At 54.6% G+C, this 20,047-nt stretch overlaps 4 protein-coding genes across 5 annotated transcripts; 1 reads left to right on the forward strand and 3 right to left on the reverse strand.

The window, feature by feature from the left end:
• Positions 1-664: 664 nt before the first annotated feature.
• KIAA1191 (KIAA1191 ortholog) lies at positions 665-8,040 on the reverse strand. The gene is made up of 7 exons (XM_039385198.1): positions 7,935-8,040; positions 7,668-7,858; positions 6,278-6,404; positions 4,633-4,757; positions 3,329-3,435; positions 2,916-3,052; positions 665-2,447 (listed from the first exon to the last, which is right to left on the reverse strand). Exons 1-7 carry the CDS (start codon positions 7,960-7,962, stop codon positions 2,239-2,241), a joined length of 924 nt encoding a protein of 307 aa, XP_039241132.1. The 5' UTR covers positions 7,963-8,040; the 3' UTR covers positions 665-2,238.
• A 1,549-nt stretch (positions 8,041-9,589) lies between these two features.
• Positions 9,590-12,278, reverse strand: NOP16 (NOP16 nucleolar protein). The gene is made up of 5 exons (XM_027718823.2): positions 12,144-12,278; positions 11,913-12,021; positions 11,202-11,271; positions 10,219-10,325; positions 9,590-9,963 (listed from the first exon to the last, which is right to left on the reverse strand). The coding sequence occupies exons 1-5, from the start codon at positions 12,248-12,250 to the stop codon at positions 9,820-9,822; spliced, it is 537 nt and encodes a 178-aa protein (XP_027574624.1). The 5' UTR covers positions 12,251-12,278; the 3' UTR covers positions 9,590-9,819.
• A 136-nt stretch (positions 12,279-12,414) lies between these two features.
• On the forward strand, positions 12,415-13,109 carry HIGD2A (HIG1 hypoxia inducible domain family member 2A). The gene is made up of 2 exons (XM_027718826.2): positions 12,415-12,559; positions 12,764-13,109. The coding sequence occupies exons 1-2, from the start codon at positions 12,445-12,447 to the stop codon at positions 12,928-12,930; spliced, it is 282 nt and encodes a 93-aa protein (XP_027574627.1). The 5' UTR covers positions 12,415-12,444; the 3' UTR covers positions 12,931-13,109.
• A 665-nt stretch (positions 13,110-13,774) lies between these two features.
• Positions 13,775-20,036, reverse strand: CLTB (clathrin light chain B). Of its 2 annotated transcripts, XM_027718477.2 has the most exons (6): positions 19,747-20,036; positions 18,174-18,220; positions 16,873-16,990; positions 16,496-16,607; positions 16,041-16,094; positions 13,775-15,570 (listed from the first exon to the last, which is right to left on the reverse strand). In XM_027718477.2, the coding sequence occupies exons 1-6, from the start codon at positions 19,928-19,930 to the stop codon at positions 15,399-15,401; spliced, it is 687 nt and encodes a 228-aa protein (XP_027574278.1). In that variant the 5' UTR covers positions 19,931-20,036; the 3' UTR covers positions 13,775-15,398. The 2 variants fall into 2 exon arrangements, with proteins under 2 accessions (XP_027574278.1, XP_027574279.1); XM_027718478.2 differs by lacking the exon at positions 16,041-16,094.
• Between the last annotated feature and the right edge of the window lie 11 nt (positions 20,037-20,047).

Below are 20,047 nucleotides of genomic sequence, written 5' to 3' on the forward strand. Positions count from 1 at the left end.
GCTATGGATGTTATTTTATATTTATGATGGTGGCATCCCTAAGAATGATGGAGTAGAGTAAGTATCACACCACAAGGCCATGCTTTAACCCCAGCCTTCCCAAACTAACTGAGATTGGCCTGTGTAACCAGGACCACAGCAGCAGACTCTACCTCAGCACCTGGGTGCTCCAGGATCTATTCCATTACTCTGCCAACACCCCGGGAGCACATGGAACACCAGTGTTCAGCTCAGACACCCCCAGCCCAGGAGAGCCATGTGCTCTATCAGCAGTGCTTTGAAGGGCAGCTACAAATGCTACAACAGCACCCAAACCCCAGCCTTCCAGAGGAAGGCAAAGCAGGGATGGACACACTGGGAGCTGGGCATCTCTAGGGAAATACACCTCCACGGTATAGGTGCAAACACAGCACACAGGCAAAAAGAGACAATCTCAGGAACAAGAAGAATCTGAATAGCCCAAGAAAACACAAAGACTTCAGGTTCAGTTTCCCCTGCCCTAGGACAGAACTGAGTATGGCTTTAAACCTGATCTCCCTGTCAAAGGGGAGTTTGTGAGCAAACATTTACCCTAGTGAGGTGCTGTCAGAGCCTTATTTGGCAGAACCTTGACCCCACATTTCTCCCACAGATGCTCTGCCAGCACCAACACACATCACGGACCTCCATTCACAAGGATTTTATTTTCCTGTAACAAACAAAACAAACATACACATTAGGAGGCATGAATACAGATAACAAATAAATTAATGTCAAATGAGAGCTTGATTGCAAAGGTGCAAATGAGTGGTGACAGTGAGAACTGCTGGGTTAGGTTGGGGACTTTCACACAACACATCACTGGCAGTGCTGCTGAAGCTTGAGAGAAAGCAGTGCCACAAAATGTGCTTCTTCAGAAGGGCCAGCAGCCAGCCCTGCCTCACTCTCTGGGAGGAATGTTTGGTTCAAGAAGGCAAAAACCCCAGAGCTCAACAGTTACCAGTTGTTGAGAAACCTCTGTGTAATGTCCTGGCAACAGACATGCTTCCAGTTCCAGATGCAAGGCTGCTGCTGGCTAAGGGACTCTGCAACACAATCGTGAGATCAAGAGGAGACCTGAGGTGACCCATTTTGCCATAGGACAGGTGAGGATTACACAGCAATGCTGCCTATCATGCTTAAGGGATTAGATGGTAACCAGGAGCTCCTTCCACTTTCCATGAAAGCAAGTGTTAGCTGTTCCCAGTAACTGGCTCAGCCCAGACCAAGAATTACAATCAGCTGTACCATAACAGGGAGGAATGTTTAGCCTTAATCTCTCCTCAGTCCTCCCTCAGCCCTGCAGAACACATTAATGCTGATAAAATACTCTATCTGAGAAGTGCTCCTGCTGTCTAATACACTTCTACATGATTCTAGGAAGAAAAAGAAAACCAGAATCAAAACCAAATCAAGCTGCACCCAGATTGCCAGAACAGCTGGAAGTCTGCTGTCTAAAAGGCAGGACAGTGTTGTTTTGCAGAAAGAAGAGAGGAGGATTACTTGATTCAAGCCACACCAGCCTTGGTCATTTCCTCCTTTTTAGAGGAACAAAGAGTTGGAAGAGAAGGATTTCTTCCTCACTACTGCTCCCTGCCTTTCCAATAAGAGCATCTTAGGACGGTCATTGGTCCACTTTCCCTTTAAAAAAACATACCAAGAACAAAGAAGAAATAGGTGTTGAACTACATGGTCACAGTGGATAGTAAGGGAATGCCACACTTAAACTGACCCATCACATTCCCCAACTTCCTTCTGGCAGTTAACGGTCCAGTTTTCAGTCCTTGCTTGTTTCCATGATTTCCTACTGGAGCTCTGTATATGCCAGACAGAACCACCACCTTCCCGTGGGTCCTTCAGCACTGAGCAGGTCAAGACAACCAGACTACAGGCAGACAAGCCAGGTGCTCACACACCACGTGGACTACTGTCCCAAAAACATGGCTCAGGGTTTCACTGTGGTGTGGTGTACTGGGAAGCACATCCAGAGCAGCCTGACAGCCCAAACCAGTGCAGTGCAGCAGACAGGATGGTTTACATTGGTTTAGGACTAGTACAGGAGTTTTTTCCAAGACTGGCTTTAGGAGAACAGTCACAACTGTTTCCTTTTCTGAGATGAAGAGCTGGAAGGGAGACTTTCCTATTTTACTGCAGCACATGGGACAGGGAAGCAGAGCCTAAGACACCCTGTATCCTGCTAAAAACATCAGAAGATTTCCTCTAGAACCCAGTGGGAGTGAGCACATTCAGATCCCGAGGTTTGATATTGTGGGAACGTGGAGATTGTTTCCTCCCATCTGTGCCTGGAATGTCCATTTTGGGTGGCTTGAAGGTGACTGGATCCTCTGGCATCCTGGTAGCCTGAGCACGCATCAGCTCCATTGGGGATGGCTTCTGGGCACCCTTATAGGACTGAATAGTAAATCCTCCTGGTGAAAAAAAAAAAAAAAAAAAAAATCACAGTAAGAGCCAGGGAAACCAGTCAAGTCCTTTTCCTACTGCTGCCAGGAGTGAGCAGCAGCCCTGACACCCCACACCACAGGGAGCCGGAAAATTCCAGCAGCTCCATGTCATCTAAAGCCTATTCCACATCAGTGGCTGGCACTTCAAGTCCTGGTTGCATCACACATCAGAGAAAAAGTAAAATGCTGTCACCTTCACACCCTGCCCTTTCACTGCAGCACAGTGCAAGTTATTCCTAATTCCAGATCCTCAGCACAGGTTTTACCCAACTGCTTTATATTTAGGCATAGAAATTATATGAATAGCAAACATTCCCAAGGTGGTCCCAGAAAGTAACAAGGCAAGCAGGATAAGACTCTAGAAAAAGCTAGCAAGTTTGCTGTGTGATGGTTCTCCTTTAGCTCTTCCAAGGTAGCAGATTTTTGAGGACATACCTGGATCAGTGGTGGATTTCTGGATGGCTTTGGGTCCAAAAAAGCTCCACCTTTCAGATGGCAATTTGTCCCCACCAGCTTCCATGGCAAAGTCTGAGCCAGTGATAGAAGAAGAGGATCCCTGACTAAACCAAGCCCTAAGGAAAAAAAATCATTGAGGTGTATAAAACATGAGAATAAATACTTCAAGTGACCTCACTGTACCAGGAACTTCCCATGCAGTTAACAGGGGCAATTTAATGCATGCTCAAGTTCCACGGTCTTCCAACATTTGGATCTATCCAACACATATCCTCATCAGGCTCTGAATTTCAGCCCATACAGTCCCTCTCTGGATAAGGTTATTTAGCAGCTCCCACCTCAGCAGCCTGTAGGAAACCAAAGAAGGCAGTGGCCTGCCAGGCTCAGAGTACCTGTTTTTATGCTTGGGAGAGGAGTGGGGGCTGGTGCTTGGAGTAGACTGAGCAGAAGAATTGTGTTTGTCATCTTTTGTCATCTCTCCACTCTGCATTTTTAGCTTCTGTTAGAAAGAGAAACACAGAAGCAACAGGGCTTAAAAACAAGACACAAAGAACAACACCCAAAACCAGACAATTGTTTCTATCACAAGTGAGTGTCACTTTATAACCTAAAGTTACACCCAGTATTACAATACCTGCACGCACCCCTTAAGCTTCTCTCCACATCAAATATAAGCATTTTGGAAGTTCACTATGCTCAAGACACATCCTCAGGCTAGAGGAAGGAACACCAGTACTCATAGGGAAGTTATGGATACAGCAGAGTTTGCTGCAGCTCAGCTACCTGGTTAACAGCTCTAACTGCCACAGCACCCATTTGTCTCCAGCACTTTTTAGAGCAACAAAACTTTCAGTCCCACAAGTCCTCTAACGAGAGTGAGACCAGTTCTCACACAAGATACAAGGTCAGGAGTACCAGACCCTGTGAAGCAATCCATGTACACCAGGATGAAATCACTGCTCTGGAACAGAGATGAACTTGGGCACAAAATAAACAGGAACTGGGTGCATGCAAACCAGGTTGTTTCAAGCTGAACAGTACAAACTGAACTTTGAAGAAGTCACTTGAAGGGCAGTTACAGTTCAAACACAAAATGCACAGGCACCTGGTAATGTCTCCTGTGGCTATTCAAGCCACACTAATGTAATTCACCAGTGCTGTTACTGAAACTTTGACCTCGTGGGAGGACACTGGGAGAGTTGACTATTAAATTCCAACTCCAAGATTTTTCATGAGCTCAGTTGCCCATAGTAACATGTTCATTCAAGACCTTTGTCTTTGTTTTCAGTAAGAAGCAAAACCAATCCCATCTGGTAACTTCCACATCAGAAATACACAGTTTACAAGTTCTCTTGGGATAAACAGTTAAATAAGTTAACTGCAGGGCACCATTCAAAGGTACAGCAAGAAACAAGACTGTGTAGGGATGTCCCCACTTGGAAAGACAACTGTGACAACTTCATGACGTTGAAATGTGACAGAATTCAGGAAAAAAAAAGTTTGTTTCAAAACTACAAAGGCTAATGCTAACTTTAAAGTACAAGTGGGCATCCTTTTGTACCCAATGAGCTGAAAGGCTTCAGAGGAAGCAGCTTAAGGAGAGTCCAAGCAATATGCTCCAAAAGTTATGTCACCAGATAGATGTTAAAGTGGCACATATCCTGCATGGAGAAATCCAGTGGAAAACAAGCCTTACGTGGACTGCCTCAGCCACCCAGTGGTACTTGGTCTCCTCAGTGGTGAGACCTTTGTGGGGTGTGTAGCCAGCCTCCCTCAGCCCTGCCTGCTGCTCAAAGCGATGAATGCTCTCCTGAGTCTCCTCTGGAACAAAAAGAGCACAGATTCACACAAAAAGGCCACCACAGGCAGTTCTAGCAAAGGCAACTTAAGCAACCAAACGCAAACCCTTTTTTCATCACTTGTATCTACACATTGTAATAAGCCCAGACAAGAAGATGAAGCTAATGAACTATTCTGATTTGAAAACTACCCTGAGACACAGGGCTAAGTCAGATGTACAGTGATTTGTCCCAAATCACCAGATATATTACATACATAATACCTGTAATTAATCCCATCTCACCCAAGACCCTGCATCATTCCTACTTACAACTTCTAAATCTAGGAGATATCAAAAAGCTGGTTATTTTAAATTGCCCTCTAGATTCAAAGAAGGCTTGCAGAACAGGTGTTAAAGACTCACAGTGATTACCCAGATTAAGTAAAATAAGATATTTCAGCCAAATACAAAGCCAGCATCCAATAAACTGATATCAACTTCACTTCACTTCTGAACTTTCTCCAAACCTCCAGCATAAGATGTTCACTCCAAAGTCAAAAGGAATCAGAGCACAAAGACGTTACTAGAAAAGCCCAATGTCTTCTTTAAAATAGGTAATGCTTCCCATGGTAAATTTATTTGCAGGGATACTGCACTGTAGATATGACAAATCCAGAGGAACTCTGTCTCCTGGAAGGTGCAGGTGCAGTCAAGGCTCCTGACTTCTTACTGCACAAGAAGTGCATTTTTAGACTATCACGGTTTTAACCAGCTTAGCATTTATCATTTGACCAGAATAGGAGCTGCTTTCCAGAAGAAAGTCCATATTCCTGGATGTTATTTTCTGACGTGTTGGTTATTTTTGAGCCAAGACAGAAATAAATGCAAAGGTTCCAAAATGCTTGTCTGAAAATCTAGAAGTGTTTGGAAGCACTGCTTGGAGGAAAAGATGGCAGTTCAGATCCCATCTGCTGAAAGAAGAGGCAGCAGGGACAGATTAACATAAGAATAATTCCCCTTGCTGCAAAAGGGCAAACATAACTTCTCTGCAAACATAACTGATCTAATTTTATTTTAAAGCATCATGATTTATGAGGTTTGTTTTTTTAAAGTGTTACTGTCACCAAGGCAGCTGCTGCTATTAACTAACATAAATGCCAGCAAGAACTCCATTAGCACAGGGTGTCAGCTCTCACCACTTGGGTTAATGTCAGAGCTCTGCCTGTCATTCAGAAATAGCAAGTTAATAAGCAAACAGAACAGCAGCAGCCTCTGCACTCCAGCAACATGGACTGCAGTGTCCTGTCAGCACATAATGTACCCTGCACTCCTCCCACATCAGCCACCTCCAGCCCTTGGAAACACAGAAGCACTAAGTGTAGCCTATTCCCTAGTTTCTTGCTTCCTTCTAGAAGTATCCTCCTAAAAGAACTCACAGAGCTCAAGAGCAGAGTCAGTCTGAACCCACGAGCTCCCCAGCCACTCCAGAAGTTACCTTGAGGCATCAAGGACACTCACTGCCCCCTCCCCATCAGCCACCATGGGAGGGGTGAGTTCTTACTTGTAATGAGGGAGTTCATGATGATGTCAGTGGCCTTGGCCTTCACCACAGGCACCTTGTTCACACTTTCAGTGGACGATGAAGGAGTTATGAAGGGGGCATTTGTGTTTGCATCCCCTTCCTCAACCTGTGGGAAACAGCAGGGGACAGTTTGAGACGGGAAAGTATCTCAGCACCCGGCCAGGACACATCTCTAAACACAAAAGTGAGACACGAGGCCAAGCTGCTCTAGCCTTCATCCCATGGGAAAAATCCCTACACTATGCTCACTGCAGCCCAGGAATGTTCAGAGCTTGAACCTTAGAATTCATAGCAATGAACAAGAAACTTGCATCTGACATTTGAAAACCTGCCAGGCTCAGAGCCAACAAGCTGTTAGGCCAAGTACAGAAAGGTCAACAGCAAAGAAAACAGAACATCTGTACTTCTCTCAAAGGCAAACTGGACTTCAAGGTCAACTGGGCAAGAGCACCTTCCACAGGCAGCTCAAGCACAAGCTGTTCACAGAGAAGAGCCTGGTGTGAACACCTTGTTTTCCCTTCATTCCTTTTATCTGTTTCTTGCTCAGTGTATCAAGAGGTCAGAGCTCTACCAATGATCATGAGACCCCAGCAAAGAAAGAGAAAATAAATGTTAGAAAACAAGAAATCCTGTGAAACGCAGACTTCCTCCTCCTAAAACAGGAGCTCCCTGGCTGGAGAGCTTGCTCTTTGTGCAAAACCACAACTCTGGGTTCTCTTTCACAGGAGACTTTAAAACAAGAGGAGGTGTACAGTAGAGGTTAAACTCAACGGGATCAGAGTTATGTAAGTCCACACAGCAACATTTAATTTCACTTCAAACTTAGAAAACAACCTCTAAATTTAAAAGGGCTGGTCCGGCACTCAAAGCACAAAATCACAGAATGCTTTGGGTTGGGAGGGACCTTAACGATCATCAAATTCCAACCCCTGGCATGGGCATGGACACTCTCCCAGGTTGTTCCAAGCCCTGTCCAACCTGGCTTTGGAACGCTTCCAGGAATGGGGCAGCCACAGCTTCTCTGGGCAACCTGTGCCAGGGCCTCACCACCCTCAGAGGAAAGAACTCACATCCAACCTAAACCCACTCTTGTGCTCTAGTTTGATTACAACCGGTTAAAGCGGTTTTATTCACAAACACCGAGGAGACGCTCAGCACGTGCTTGTCCCTTCCCACAGCAGGGAATGCCGGGCAGGAATGCCGGGCTCTGTCCCCAGCCCCTCCCGAGGGTCCTGCTGCGGGGGGCAGGAGAAGGACCAGGAGGGGGTGGTGTCAGGAGAGGATGACAGGAGGGCGATACCCAGAGGAGTGCAGGGCTGCGGGGACACCCGGGGGTCATGCTCGAGCCAGGGCAAGGCCCAGCCCGTACCTTCGACAGCTCCTGGTACTTGCGCTCGGGGATGACCGGCTGTTTCCACAGGACGCCGGCGCATAGGTCGGCGGGGGGGGGCGTCATGGGCGCCGGGTCCTCCAGGGCATCGTCGTAGCTGAAGGCGCGGCGCCGGACGCCGAGGGGCAGCGACATTCTGCCCCGGCGGGCCCCGCCGCCCGGCTCCAGCGCTGCGGAGAGAGCGCAGCGCTCAGCGACCGCCAGCGCGGCCCACTAGGGCCGGCGGGGAGCGCGGGGGGGCCTTACCGGGAGCGTCGGGCTGCGCAGAGCTCATGGCGCGGGCGGCGCGGTCAGCGAGGGGCGGCGGAGCGCGGCGGGACCGAGACCGGCCCGGCCATGGCGGAGCCTCCGGCAGCAGCGACCGGCGCGAGGGATGGGGAGCTACGGAGGCACTCTTATAGGCGCGCAGATCTCGCGAGATCTGGCTGCGGCGCGCGGGGTGCGCTGGGAGATGTAGTTCTGATGGAGGGGGCGGAGACGGGTCCCGCGGGCTTGTGCCAAAGGGATTCCGGGCACAATTCCTGCCGGGATCACACAGGCAGGACACGGGTCCTGCCAGCTGACAGCGCTGCTCCCATCCCGAGCAGCCGCGTCTCTCCCTCGCAGGATAAGAGCGAAGCCCTGAGCACGGCAGAGCTGCCAGCGAGCAGTCAGCTCTTCCTCCTGCCCACCAGCGCGACCTGGGCACCGTCACCTGAGCCCTGCCACTAAGGTGAGGAGCCTCCAGCACCTGCCACTCTGCGTGAAGAACCTGCTGGCAACCCTGCTCCCCCAGCCCTGAAGCCCACACAGTGGGGGCAGACAGGCTCCCACCCCCAGCAGAGCTCTTCTTTGGGGTCTGCGACGAAGAGGATGGAGTGACCAGGGAGCTCCTGGAGCTCAGACTTGCTGCTGGCCCTGGGGTGTTCACTGCACCCCACGAAGTCTGAGGGTGAGCTGTGGGAAGCTGCCCTTGGGGAGCATGAGCAGCAGGCTCTGCTGCCAGGCATGAGGAGAGGGCAGCCATCTCCCACAGTTCACGGATGGAATCTCCCTTAGGATAGAGGTACAAGCATGGCTCTTACCTTCTGGTGAGCTCCCCAGGGCCCCACACCTTCACAGCAGCCCTGCAGGATATTAAATGAACAAGCAGGGCAGTCCTCTTGCTCACTGGCACCAACAGTACCCACTCAGGAGGTGGGCTCTCCTTCCTGGGAAATCAGTTACTGCTGGTACAGCCCTGCCAGTACAGCACGCAGTGGGAATAACCAGCTCAGCCTGTCCATTCCAAGGGCTGAGCACAGCTCTCAACTTTCCCAACCCTGTATTTAAAGCCCTGTTTAGGAGAGACGAAGGCAGGTGTCGAACAGCCCAGCACAGGGGTGAAGATGGGCTGTTCTGTGGGAGCTGCACTCCACAGGTATTTGCCTGCTCTGCCTGATGCTCCACTGCCCCAGGGAGAAGGGGATGGAGCCACACTCAGGGATAGCAGGAAGCCCTGCCTGCCGGCAGGACTCTGCTGAATCAGCCCATAGGGCACTGGGTCCTGGAAAACCAATGGTGGAAGCTTGGAGCCCATCGAGGAGCAGGAGTACACATCAGCCTGTCCCTGCTGCAAAACCCTTCACACAGCTGCTCCTTCCTTTTGTCATAAAAGCTCTGCACTGCCCTCCAGCTCCTCAGCAGGGAAAGGACCCCAGTCTGGTCTCCCACACTGCAGGCAGGAAGGTCACCAGCAGGGGAAGGAAGCAGCACATGGCCCCACTCTGCTGCCTACAGGGCAATCAGCCAAGGTCTGAGTGCTGCCCACACCCCGTGGGCCCCAGCCCTGTCACCACGGAGGGTGACCGGTCACACGGGTTGGCACCAGGAGCTCTCTAAAGCAGGGCTGCACCAAGCAAGAGCCCAGAGCAAGACATTCACACCAGCTTGAAAGAATATTTTATTTCAACAAAGCAAAAGAAGTGCCAGCTGCCACACAGAAAGTGAGAAGCACAGCACAGTCAGTGCCAATGCCAAAGAGCCTTTCATGGCTGGTTAAAACCATCTCCGTCTAATGAGGGTCCTTTCTCCATCTCCAGAGGCTTTTTTCAGTTCAGAAAATGGTCATGTCAAGCCTGCACTTGCAGGTAAACCTGAGGAAAAAGGGCAGTCACTGCACATCCATCTTTTCCGGCTTGAGTGATGCAATGAATTCCTTGTACTCCTCGGGATAGAAATTCTTGTACACATTGATCTTTCTCTTAATCTGCTTGGGAGTATCCTGGTAGTAGTTCTTCTCATCTCGAGCCATTTCCTGTGACAAAGAAGAGGGTAAGTCAGAGGAGCAGCCCCAAGAGCAAACACCAACCCATCCCTCCCACGCCGGGGCAATCACTCCCTGACTCACAGGGACCTGGCCATGGTTCAAAGCATTGTTTTCCCTTAACAATCAGCTGACTGCAAAACAGGATCCGGGACAGAGAGGATTAGCAATTCCCATCCTGCAGAAGGTCCAGGAGCAAGGACTCTCTGGGTTCTCCTTGCCCTGGGACAGCCAGCCAGGCCATACCTTGTAGTTTTCCCCGTGGTTCTGTATCATGTACTGCACGTAGTCAATGAGGTCCCGTGACAGCGTGTTTGACTTCTTCTCAGGGAGGCTGGCCTCATATTCCATCTCTAGGCAGAGGAAAGAGACAGCATGAATAGGGGAAGGAAGCAACACCTCCTCAGAGGTTCCCAGCCTCTCCCCAGGGTCAAGCCTGCCCGTGCTGCAGACTCCTGCTGCACAGTTTGGCTGCTCACACATGCAGGGACACTTCCCAGCATGATGGTGCAGGAAAACGGACAACACAAGAGCCCTCTGCATGGGCTGCAGGCATCCAGGCCTGTGCTCCAGCTCCTCTCCAGCTCACACCATGAGGAGAGGGCCCTTTCTGCCCAGGCTGTAGAGTGTGACTGCTCAGAGCTGCCCAGCCCACCACTAAAACATGCTGGATACTGAACTATGGCTTCTTGTCACCCTGGGGCCACACACCAGTATGTTTCACAGTGACAAGAGCCCTCTTGGGGAAAGGCAGCCCAGGAGAGAATCACAAAATCATTAGGGTTGGAAGGGACCTCTGGAGATCACCCATTCCAACCCCCCTGCTACGGCAGGGTCACCTGGAGCAGGTGACACAGGAATGCGTCCAGGTGGGTTTGGAATGTCTCTAGAGAGGGAGACTCCACACCCTCCCTGGGCAGCTGTTCCAGTGCTCTGTCACGCTGAACGGTGAGAAGTTTTTTCCTTGTGTTGAAGTGGAGCTTGTTGTGTTTTAGTTTATGGACATTACTCCTTGAAAAGGTAAAAGAAATTCATGAGACAGATCCAGGGGAATGGCAGAGCTGCTGTCCTGCTCTGGCCTGGTTGAGAACCCCCAGCCAACTGCTGCCCAGGGCTTCCACAAGCCCATGAGCCTGGACAAGAAGTAACACCCTTCCCTGCCCCCGGCACAGCACAGAGAGACAAAATACTCCCCAGGGCCTTGGGAGAACCCCACATGCAGCACTGACCGTTCACCACGTACGGCTTCCGCACTATTTTCTTTCGTGACTGTTGTCCATTGCTTTCCGCTTCCACCCCCTGTGTTACATGAGAGAAAAGAACACTCAAGAAAAGTCTATTTGGAAGAGGGCTGTGTCCGCACACATTGCTCCCAAAACTCCTGACTGCTTCTACATGGCTGCAAGGGCCAGGAAATCTCAGCTGGCTTAAGCAGAGCCTTATTTGTGACATTAAAGAGGCTTGTAGGCCAGCCTGTCTTCTCAGCAACGCTGTCTGAAAGGAGATAAGCGGCAAACAAGATCACTCTGATTTTTTCCCTTGAGTGGAACCTTTGTGGGGCCACCTTCCACCTGGCTGCTCACAGATGCTGATGGGCCATGGTGGCACTGCTGTGCACAAAGAGCCCTTCTTTGTTATCAGGAGCAACTTGGCTGCACCGTTCTCAACCCCACCTGTCTGTCAAATCCCAGGAGATGACGTTATTTATATTTGTTCTAAAGTCCATTATGTCTCTGTGGTGCTATAGCTCGTTCCCACGCTAGGATTTTGGTGAGAAAAGTACGTAGATCAACATAAGAAACAGCGTCCACCTGCTGGAGACGGATCCAGAGCCACTTGCCCCATGCTCTGGGCATGGCTGCTCTCCACGCTGCTTTCCCCAACCCCCCACAGCTCCCACAGAGGTGCAGCCTCCGCCGAGCTCCCCCGGCCACATTTACCAGCTTCTTCGGTATGGGGAGGGCCTTATTGGGGTCCTCGGACAGGCCCATCTCGGCCAGGTTCTGCGCCACCGACTTGCTCGGGTCCCAGGCATGGCGGATGTGCGAGCTGTGTGGGGACAAGGGACATCACGGCTGTGCTCCCCCTCCCCACCAACACGCGCTGCAGGTTCCCCACGAGGCGCCCGCTCCCGCCCGCCCTCGGCCCGTGCCCATGCCCCCGGCCCTCACCAGGCGATGCGAGGCGCGGCGCGGCGGCGGGCGCTGCGGTAGAGGCGCTTGCGGTTGAGGTTGTAGGAGTATTTGTGCCGCCGGCTCTTCCCCTTCGCCTTCGGCATGGCGGGCCCCCGTGAGTACCCGTGCGGCAGGGCCACCTGGGCTGCCGGCCGCGCCGCGGGGCGTCACGGGAAATGTAGTCCCACGACCGCAGAGCCACGCGGGGTGTGTTCTACAGCGGACTACAACCCCCGGCATGCACTGCACCGGGGCGGGGGTACGGCAGCCGGGAGGGGCCGCGGCTGTCACCTTGGCCATGGCGGCCGGGCCGCCACCGCCGCTGGATCGCCCCATGCTGCCCGCGTTCAGGGAGGAGGGATTTGGGGACAAGTTCCTGCGCAAGACCCGCGAGAACCCCCTCGTGCCCCTCGGTGAGAGCGGGACGGGGGGTGACGGTGCTGAGTGAGGGGCGGTGCGGGCCGGTGAGGAGTCGGTCCCTCATGAGCCCCGGCCCGGCCGCTCCCCGGGCGAGCACAGCCCGGGTGTGGGAGTGCTGTGGAGCCGGCCCGGGTGTGGGGGTACTGTGGAAGCGCGGGGAGAGCTGCTCCTCGCTCACAGCCTCGTCCTTTCCCCAGGCTGCCTGTGCACCGTCGGCGTCCTGACCTACGGCCTGATCTGCTTCAAGAGGGGCAACACCCGCCGGTCACAGCTGATGATGCGGGCGCGTATCCTGGCCCAGGGCTTCACCTTCGCGGCCCTGCTGGGGGGCATGGCAGTCACGGCCCTGAAATCCAGACAGTGACCTCGGGCAGGAGAGGAGCTGCAGCCGCTGGCCAGCACCCACCACCCCGGGATGGATCCTGGCTGTGGATGGAGTTTTCTGAGGAACTGTCGTGATGTCTTGGTGGAGCCACTGCTGGAGAGGCTCTGTAGTCCAGAGCACTGGAAATGGGGTGAATACACTCTGTGATTATCCTGAAATTTGGGCCGTGGCTTTTTTTTTGATTCCTTGAGGGCTTATCCTACAACACCAACGTTGTGTCACTAAGGCTCATTACCCCTGTGAGAACTCTTGTCCCTGCTTGGTGCTGTCACAGCCTGTTAAAATCATGTCCTCTGGGTCGTGGTCTGCACTGAGGTGTGGCTTTAGTCAGGCAGTGCACCAGCATTTGAGAAATGAGCTGCCCAGCTAGGAAGGAACAGCTGTTTATGGCTCAGTCTTGGCAGGACAGAGTCCATAAGCAGCGGGGGAGCAGTCTGGGGAGGATGTGTGACCTGTTCAATTGCAACTGGTGAGCAATAAGGTGAATTGCAGGAAGACTGTGACTGATACTGGATTGCAGAGCATTGAGAAGCCACAACAGTAAGCAGTGTAGGGAAGCTGCCTTGGAGCTGTGGTGATGCAAACAGGGCATGGGAGATGAAACTCCCTGTGAAAACAAGTTGGGAACTCATGATTCCAAAACGGGGCCTGGCTGAGTTCTCTGGGATGTGCTGCTGCTTCAGCATTCCCCTCCCCTCACTCCTGTTTTTTCCTGTAGGATACGTTGCTCTTCCAGCCCCATCCTTCCCACAGGAGGCCTCATGGCTGTGGGTTCTCCTGAATGCAGCATGTGTGTCCCTAACACACAGATGACAGTGCCCCATAGGATTGGAGATGTCGGTTTATTGTAACAGATAATTTGGACAGTCACAGAAACCAAAGCCGAGGGGATGTAGAACAGCTGTGGGCATGGCTCCCCGGGAGCTGCCCCGGCCTCACATGGAGCACACGGCAGCTGGGGGACCCAGGGGCCTGGCTGCCTGCGGGGCCTGGAGGAACAGAGCATGGGATGGGGGGCACACTGTCCCCCCAGAAGCAGCCAGAGGTGCTTCCCACTGCTCTGCAGGGAAAGGCAGAGGCAGGCAGCCAAGTCCCAAGGTGTCCTGCAGCACAGCAGAGGTGCCTACGCATGCTGGAGGGCAGGGGGACCAGGCAGGAGTGATCAGCTCTATGGGCAGAGGGGCACAATCCCAACACACAACACCAAGTTGCACCCATTTCCCTTCCCAGCCCACTGCTGAGCCTGTGCCCCAGAGCCACAGGTGCCTGACCATCCCCCTGATGGCTGCAGCAGCAGCAGCACAGGTGACATTCCTGTCTCTGGAGCCACAACTTCAGGGCAGGACTGCTCTGCACACTTGATTTCCAGCTGAGCAGGGCTCTGCAGTGAGGCTCAAGTGCTTTGTGGCCTCTGCTCCATGTTCCCCCAGCTGCTGCAAGCCCTTTCCAAGCTCCCAGATGCAGGGCACAAGCTCAAGGCTGTCCCTCTCCTGCTACTCAGGAGTTGTGCAGGTTCCCAGGGCTGGTGCCAGCCCTGCCAAGCAGAGGAGAGAAAGCCAGCGTTCAGGCGGGGAGTGGGACTGAGGCATCTCCCCACGATGCCTTAGAAGGGCAAAGCCAGGGGGCAGAGCAGCTGCAGACAGATGTGCAGGTTGTTCTCAGGGACAGGACAAGCCCCAGCACCAGAACTCTGCCCAACCCTCCATCCTGGTTTAGGAAGCTGGGAGAGCTTGACCTGCCCCACAGCAGCTGGACCTTCCTACCTCCTTCCCTGCAACCACACAGCCTCCATCTCCCCTTCTAGTAGCAGAGGAAGGAGCAGAGCAAAGCCAAGGGCTCTCAAAGCCTGGCATCCCACATTCCCAACTGCTGGTGGTCATGAGAGAGGGACAGAAAACTTCCTGCACACTCACCCCCTGGCCCTTCTCCAGTGCCCTGCAGCACTGTACTGCCAGGACTGCAGGACGGATGGGACACTGACGCTGGAACCCCATCAGCTTTTTGGGGTGCACAACCAGGCTGGACCCCACTGGGATCCCTGCCTCAGGGATAGGACCGAGGCCTGAACACAGGGCTGCCAGGACAGCCACAGGCAGTTTTATTCCCAGCACAGGGGTGAGGTGGGAACACAGGGTGGGATATTCCCTGCTCACTCAGCCAGGCTCCTGCAGACCCTGGGCCGGGGCTTCCTCCTTAACTCAGCTCTGCCACCCAGTGCCGCTTCCCAGGGAAATGCCACAGTGATTTATAAATAAGTGTAAAAAGAGACCGATGCACCTTTTAAGCAAAGGAAAACCATGGGGAGAGTTACAACCAGTGACTCGAGCACAGCCGAGGTGCAGACCAGGGAGCAGGCAGTGGGAGGCCTGTCCTGGGCTGGCCCCTGGAGCCACCCGACTCGGTGATCCCGGCTGTGCCCGCAGTGCTCCCGGCTGTGCCAGGCACAGCTAGCGGGACAGGGGCGTCTGTTTCAGGGAGATGAGCACCGAGCGCATCCGCGAGACATCCTTGCTCTGCTTGCTGCTCTTGGGGTTGAAATCACACAGCTGGGCCACCTTCTCCCACTCAGAGCCCGGGGTCTCCTCCTTGGACTCCTTCAGGAATGCTTCCTCCGATGCCCTGCAGAGACGTTGAGGGTTGTCACTGGTAGAACCCTTTTCAAGGAGGTTCTCTCCTTGTGTCCCTGCTTCCTATCCCCTGCTCCAGACAATGAGCTCAGTGTCCTCTAGGAGCCAGAGACACGCGATGTTCAAGGTTGCTGTTGGCTGCACTCACCCAAGACATCATTCATCCAGGGGTGCTGGGATATCCATGTGCTCCCAAGACTTCTCCATCCCCCAACACCCCCAAAAAGGCTTAAGAGCCCACAGCTTTGCCTCTTCAACCAGCTCCCACAGGGGCATTTCCAGGAGCTCCACTTGCCTCCTAAGACTCTACCATTGAGACGCTCAGCTGCATCGTTCTCCCTCTGGGACCTCATCAGAGCCCAGGACCTCCCAGCACCCCCCTCCCCTTGGCTGGTCAGCCAGTGCTGGGGCAGGGACCCCCAGAGCTTGTGGGACAGGATACGGTGTGTAAGAGGCACATACACGTAGCCAATGACATCGGCGTCCGGCTGCTGGTAAAAGGCTTTGTCAGCGATCCTACCCCAGGCACAGAGAGAGAGAGAGCGGAGCGGAGCGACAGGCAGGCAGAGGGTTAGAAAGAGAGAACAGAGTGGGTTAGTCCTCCCAAAGAGTGTGACCCACACATCGCAGCACCAGGAGAACCTGGAGCCCAACCCTGCCCCCCTGCGAGACCCCATGCATGGGCAGGAGGCACTGAGATCCCAGGGTGATCCCAGTGTGGTCCCAGCCAGGGTGGCTCTGCATAGCCACTGGAGCCACTCCAAGCCCTGGGGCCTCTCCCCTTACTTGGCAAAGCTCCATCCCTGCAGGGCTGCGCCCCACTGTCAGGAAAAAGGCCCCCAGACTACCCAGGAAGGCAGACCTGGCTGAACAGCAGCTCCCATCACAGTCTAATGGCCATGCTGGCCCCGACATACCTGTTGTTTGCCCGGTTCTTCTCCATCTGCTCATTTTGACGGAGGTTCCACTCCTCCAGGTCCTTCTTGGCCTTCTCACGCCATTCCTGCTCAGTCACCTTCGATGCTGCATCTAAGGCCAGAGTGAGACAGAGCCCATCAGCCAGGCTGGCACCCACTGGGTGTGCTGGGCAGCCCCTCAGCAGGCAGGGCAGCTGCAGCCACCCAGACCTGTCCCCACTGTACTGGCCAAAAGGCCCCACTGCTCCAAGGACAGCAGATCTTTGGCAGGGGCACAAGACACCTCTCTGGGATGCAGCAGGTGAGGAACTCAAGGGCCCCAACTGCCACATCATGAGGCGCCACAAGCACGGCCACACACGGCCTTGGGTCCTCACCCAGCTCCTCCAGGCGCTTCTTCTGCTCCTCCCTCCACTTGCGGATGCTCTCGGGTTCCTGGGTCAGCCGGTCAGCCTTGGCTATGGCTGCGTAGGCATCCGTGGGGCCGTTGGACTCCTGCAGGACATGAGCACCTTGCCATCAGCACCAGCTCTTCCCACAGCCCAGCCCAGCCACCTCCAACAGCTGGCAGGGATGAGGACTCCACACTCCCAGCACTGACAAGCCAAGATCGGAGGTAGGAAGGGTGATGGCCTGGGACATCTGGGATAGGGTCCCCAAAGCACTGCTCAGGCTGCTGTTCCAGCTCCCAGCCTCAAGCCGTGTCACCCAAAAATACTTCCCAGCGTTCCCTGCCTTGCCTTGCCGCTCACTGCCATCACAGCTGTTGCATCCTCTGGGCAGCCCCACGGCACAGGACAGCCACTGGCCTTGGGATACACTCCCAGGGATTCCCTGTCTCTCAGCAGGGCCAAGGCAGCCCCAGGACTGAGCTGCTTCCCTCGCTCCTGTGCCAAGCTGCCTGCACGGCCCCACCAGGCCTTGGAGGCGCTGGCTCAGCACCTCCCATAACACCTTCCTGGCCAGGATGCCCAGTCATGCTGACACCGAGCTCAGCAATGGGATTACGTCTTCCTCCAAGATCCTCAATCTAATTAAGTCTGTCCCATTACTGATGTGATTATCAACCTGTAAGCCAGGCACGGGCTGTGCAGATGCCCCACTGCTGGGCACCAAGTGAGGTGAAGGACTTGTCAGATGCTGGCAAAATCTCCTGTAGCCAGCAGAGCTGGGCTTCGGGCTCCCAGAGGGAGCTGAGACACAGGTGGGCTCCCCCCAACACCTCTGGCTATGGGGCAAGTGGTTTTCATGGGAGATACTGCCAAGACAGCAAAGCATGTCTTCCATGGCAGCCCTGCCCTGGCTCTGGCCTCTGCCAAGAGATGCTCCTGCCTGCCCCAGACATCTCCAGAAGCTACCCAGGCTGAAGAGAGGGGCCTTCCGTGGAGAATGGAGGATTTGTCACCTGCTCTTAGGGCCCAGGCACTCCTTCATGGCACAGGCCACCTGCAAACAGATGTGGGGCAGGTCATGGCAGGTGGGACACATCTTCTCTTCAAAGAGAATGGAGCAGCCAGGACTCCCCCAGGAGACCCAGACCCTTCCAGGAACACCGTAGCTGTTCTGCAGCTGGATAGCAAATTCCAGTCAAAACTGGGGGCAGAGCAGCAGAGTGCTGGCCCCACACCCACCCAATTTCCCTTAGCAGCCCTGGGCCGGGGAAGGGCTGAGCTCTCACCTGAAACACATCTCCGTTGACAGTGGCTCCTCCATTCTGGAAACCAGCTGGAGAAAAAGGAAGAGAGAAAGAAGAACACAACTATGGCAGGTGCAGGTGATCTCGGTAGGGCTGGTGTTCAGGAAAACTGAAGCAAATCAGTTCCTGGGAATTTGTCTGTGCCATTTCCAGCCCAGCACACCCATCCACAACACTCCAACAGTGCCCTGTCCTTGGTGGGATCCAGCAAGCACCTCCCGCTCTCCCACACAAGCCTCTCCAGGCATTTATGTCTTTATGGTGTTTTCACTGGTGTTTTATCTTATCTGAAGATTAGGGAAACTTCCAGGCACGGACACAGGCTGCTGCTTTGACTGAAGAAACACGTGACCAATTCCCACCTGCAGAGGCTGCTGATGGACACAGAAGCTGCTGGCTGAGTGCTGAGACAACTCTCCAGGGACAGGGCCCATGGAAATACTCCATGTGCTCCCCCAGGAGAGGAGGGCATGGATGCAGGCCAAGGTCCTTGAGAGGCCATCTGGGATGACCTGCAAGGTCAGGGCTGGGAATGAGGCACCACTGACAGCCCCAGAGAGCCGCACACTAGCATCGGAATGCCAGCCCCAGGCAGTGGGCTTTGCTGCTGGGAGAAGAGGCTTTGAAGGAGTCACACTCCAGGCCCTAAGCTCTCCCCAGTGACCAGCACAGGCCTTCTCCTGGCCAGACAGCTGCAGGCACAGCCACAGTGCAGCTCTGCCCCATGGTGCTCACCCCCACGACTACACCCAGCTCCAGCCTGTCTGACTGCATTTATCACTGTGGCTGTCAACATCTCTCCAGGCCCAGATCTGCCTCCACGGCCCTGTGTGCACAGCAGTAAAACCACTGCTCCACAGCCAGCACGAGGAGACCTTGTGGGGCTGAAATAGGGGAAGAAGTCAGAGCATCCCTATGCCCGTGCCGAGAGCAGACCACTGACCCCTGCACACTGGAGGCAAGAGATCAGGATTAGCACATTCTATCTGCAGGGCCTGCGACCACGATGTTCCCAATGGGAATTTCTTTCATTTTACACTCCAAAGGGCTCCCCGTCTGCGGGGACAGTGACAAGGCTGTCACTGCTCCTCAGTTCCGCCTGGATGCCTCCTACATTGCCATAGCTGGGGGCATTGAGACGTGGACATGGGAGTCCATCCAGCCCGGGGAACCCAGCTTGGGCACATGGGAGAAAAATCGCCCCACGGCCAGCACATCTCAGCTCAGGATTCACGCCATATCCCGATGTTCTGAAGCCCTTTGGGCCCAAGCACAGGCGCAGACAGCCCTTACTGCTGCCGGCTGCCAGCCGGGCCCACCCGGACACCCCATCCCCTACCCGTGAGGTGCAGCACGGACCCCATCACCCACCGTGGGGGGTGCTGTGCGTCCCGCGGGGAACTTCAGCCCCGCGGGCGCGCGGCCCGGAGGACCCTTCCCCACCCTCGGGGCAGGAGGGGGCACAGCCTCCCGTTACCCACGGGGGTGGCAGTCCCCCGTGACCGCCGGGGCCGCAGCCGGGCGGTCCTCGCGGCCGTGCCCGCCCGGCGCTCACCCTGTTCCGGTGGGGCCGTCTGCCCGCCCGGGGCGGCGGCCGCCTCGCCGTCGGTCGGCCCGAAGCCCTCGTCGTTCTCGATACCCGCGATCTCGCTCTCCTGCTGGGCCAGGAAGGCGGCGGCCGGGTCCTCCTCAGCGCCGGCGCCCTCGGACGAGGAAAAGAAGCCGAAGTCGTCGGCCATGTCCGGCCCGCCCGCGCCGCTCCCGCTCCGGCTGCGCGGCTCGTCTGGGCTGGGCCCGACTGTGCCCGGGCGGAGCCGCCGCTGTCACTGCAGCGGCGGGCGGGGCGGCCGCGCTGA

The sequence above is a fragment of the Pipra filicauda genome, unplaced genomic scaffold (genome assembly GCF_003945595.2).
Source record: "Pipra filicauda isolate LSUMZ 115617 unplaced genomic scaffold, ASM394559v2 scaffold3_size10097308_pilon, whole genome shotgun sequence".
In the NCBI taxonomy this organism is placed as follows: Eukaryota; Metazoa; Chordata; class Aves; order Passeriformes; family Pipridae; genus Pipra; species Pipra filicauda.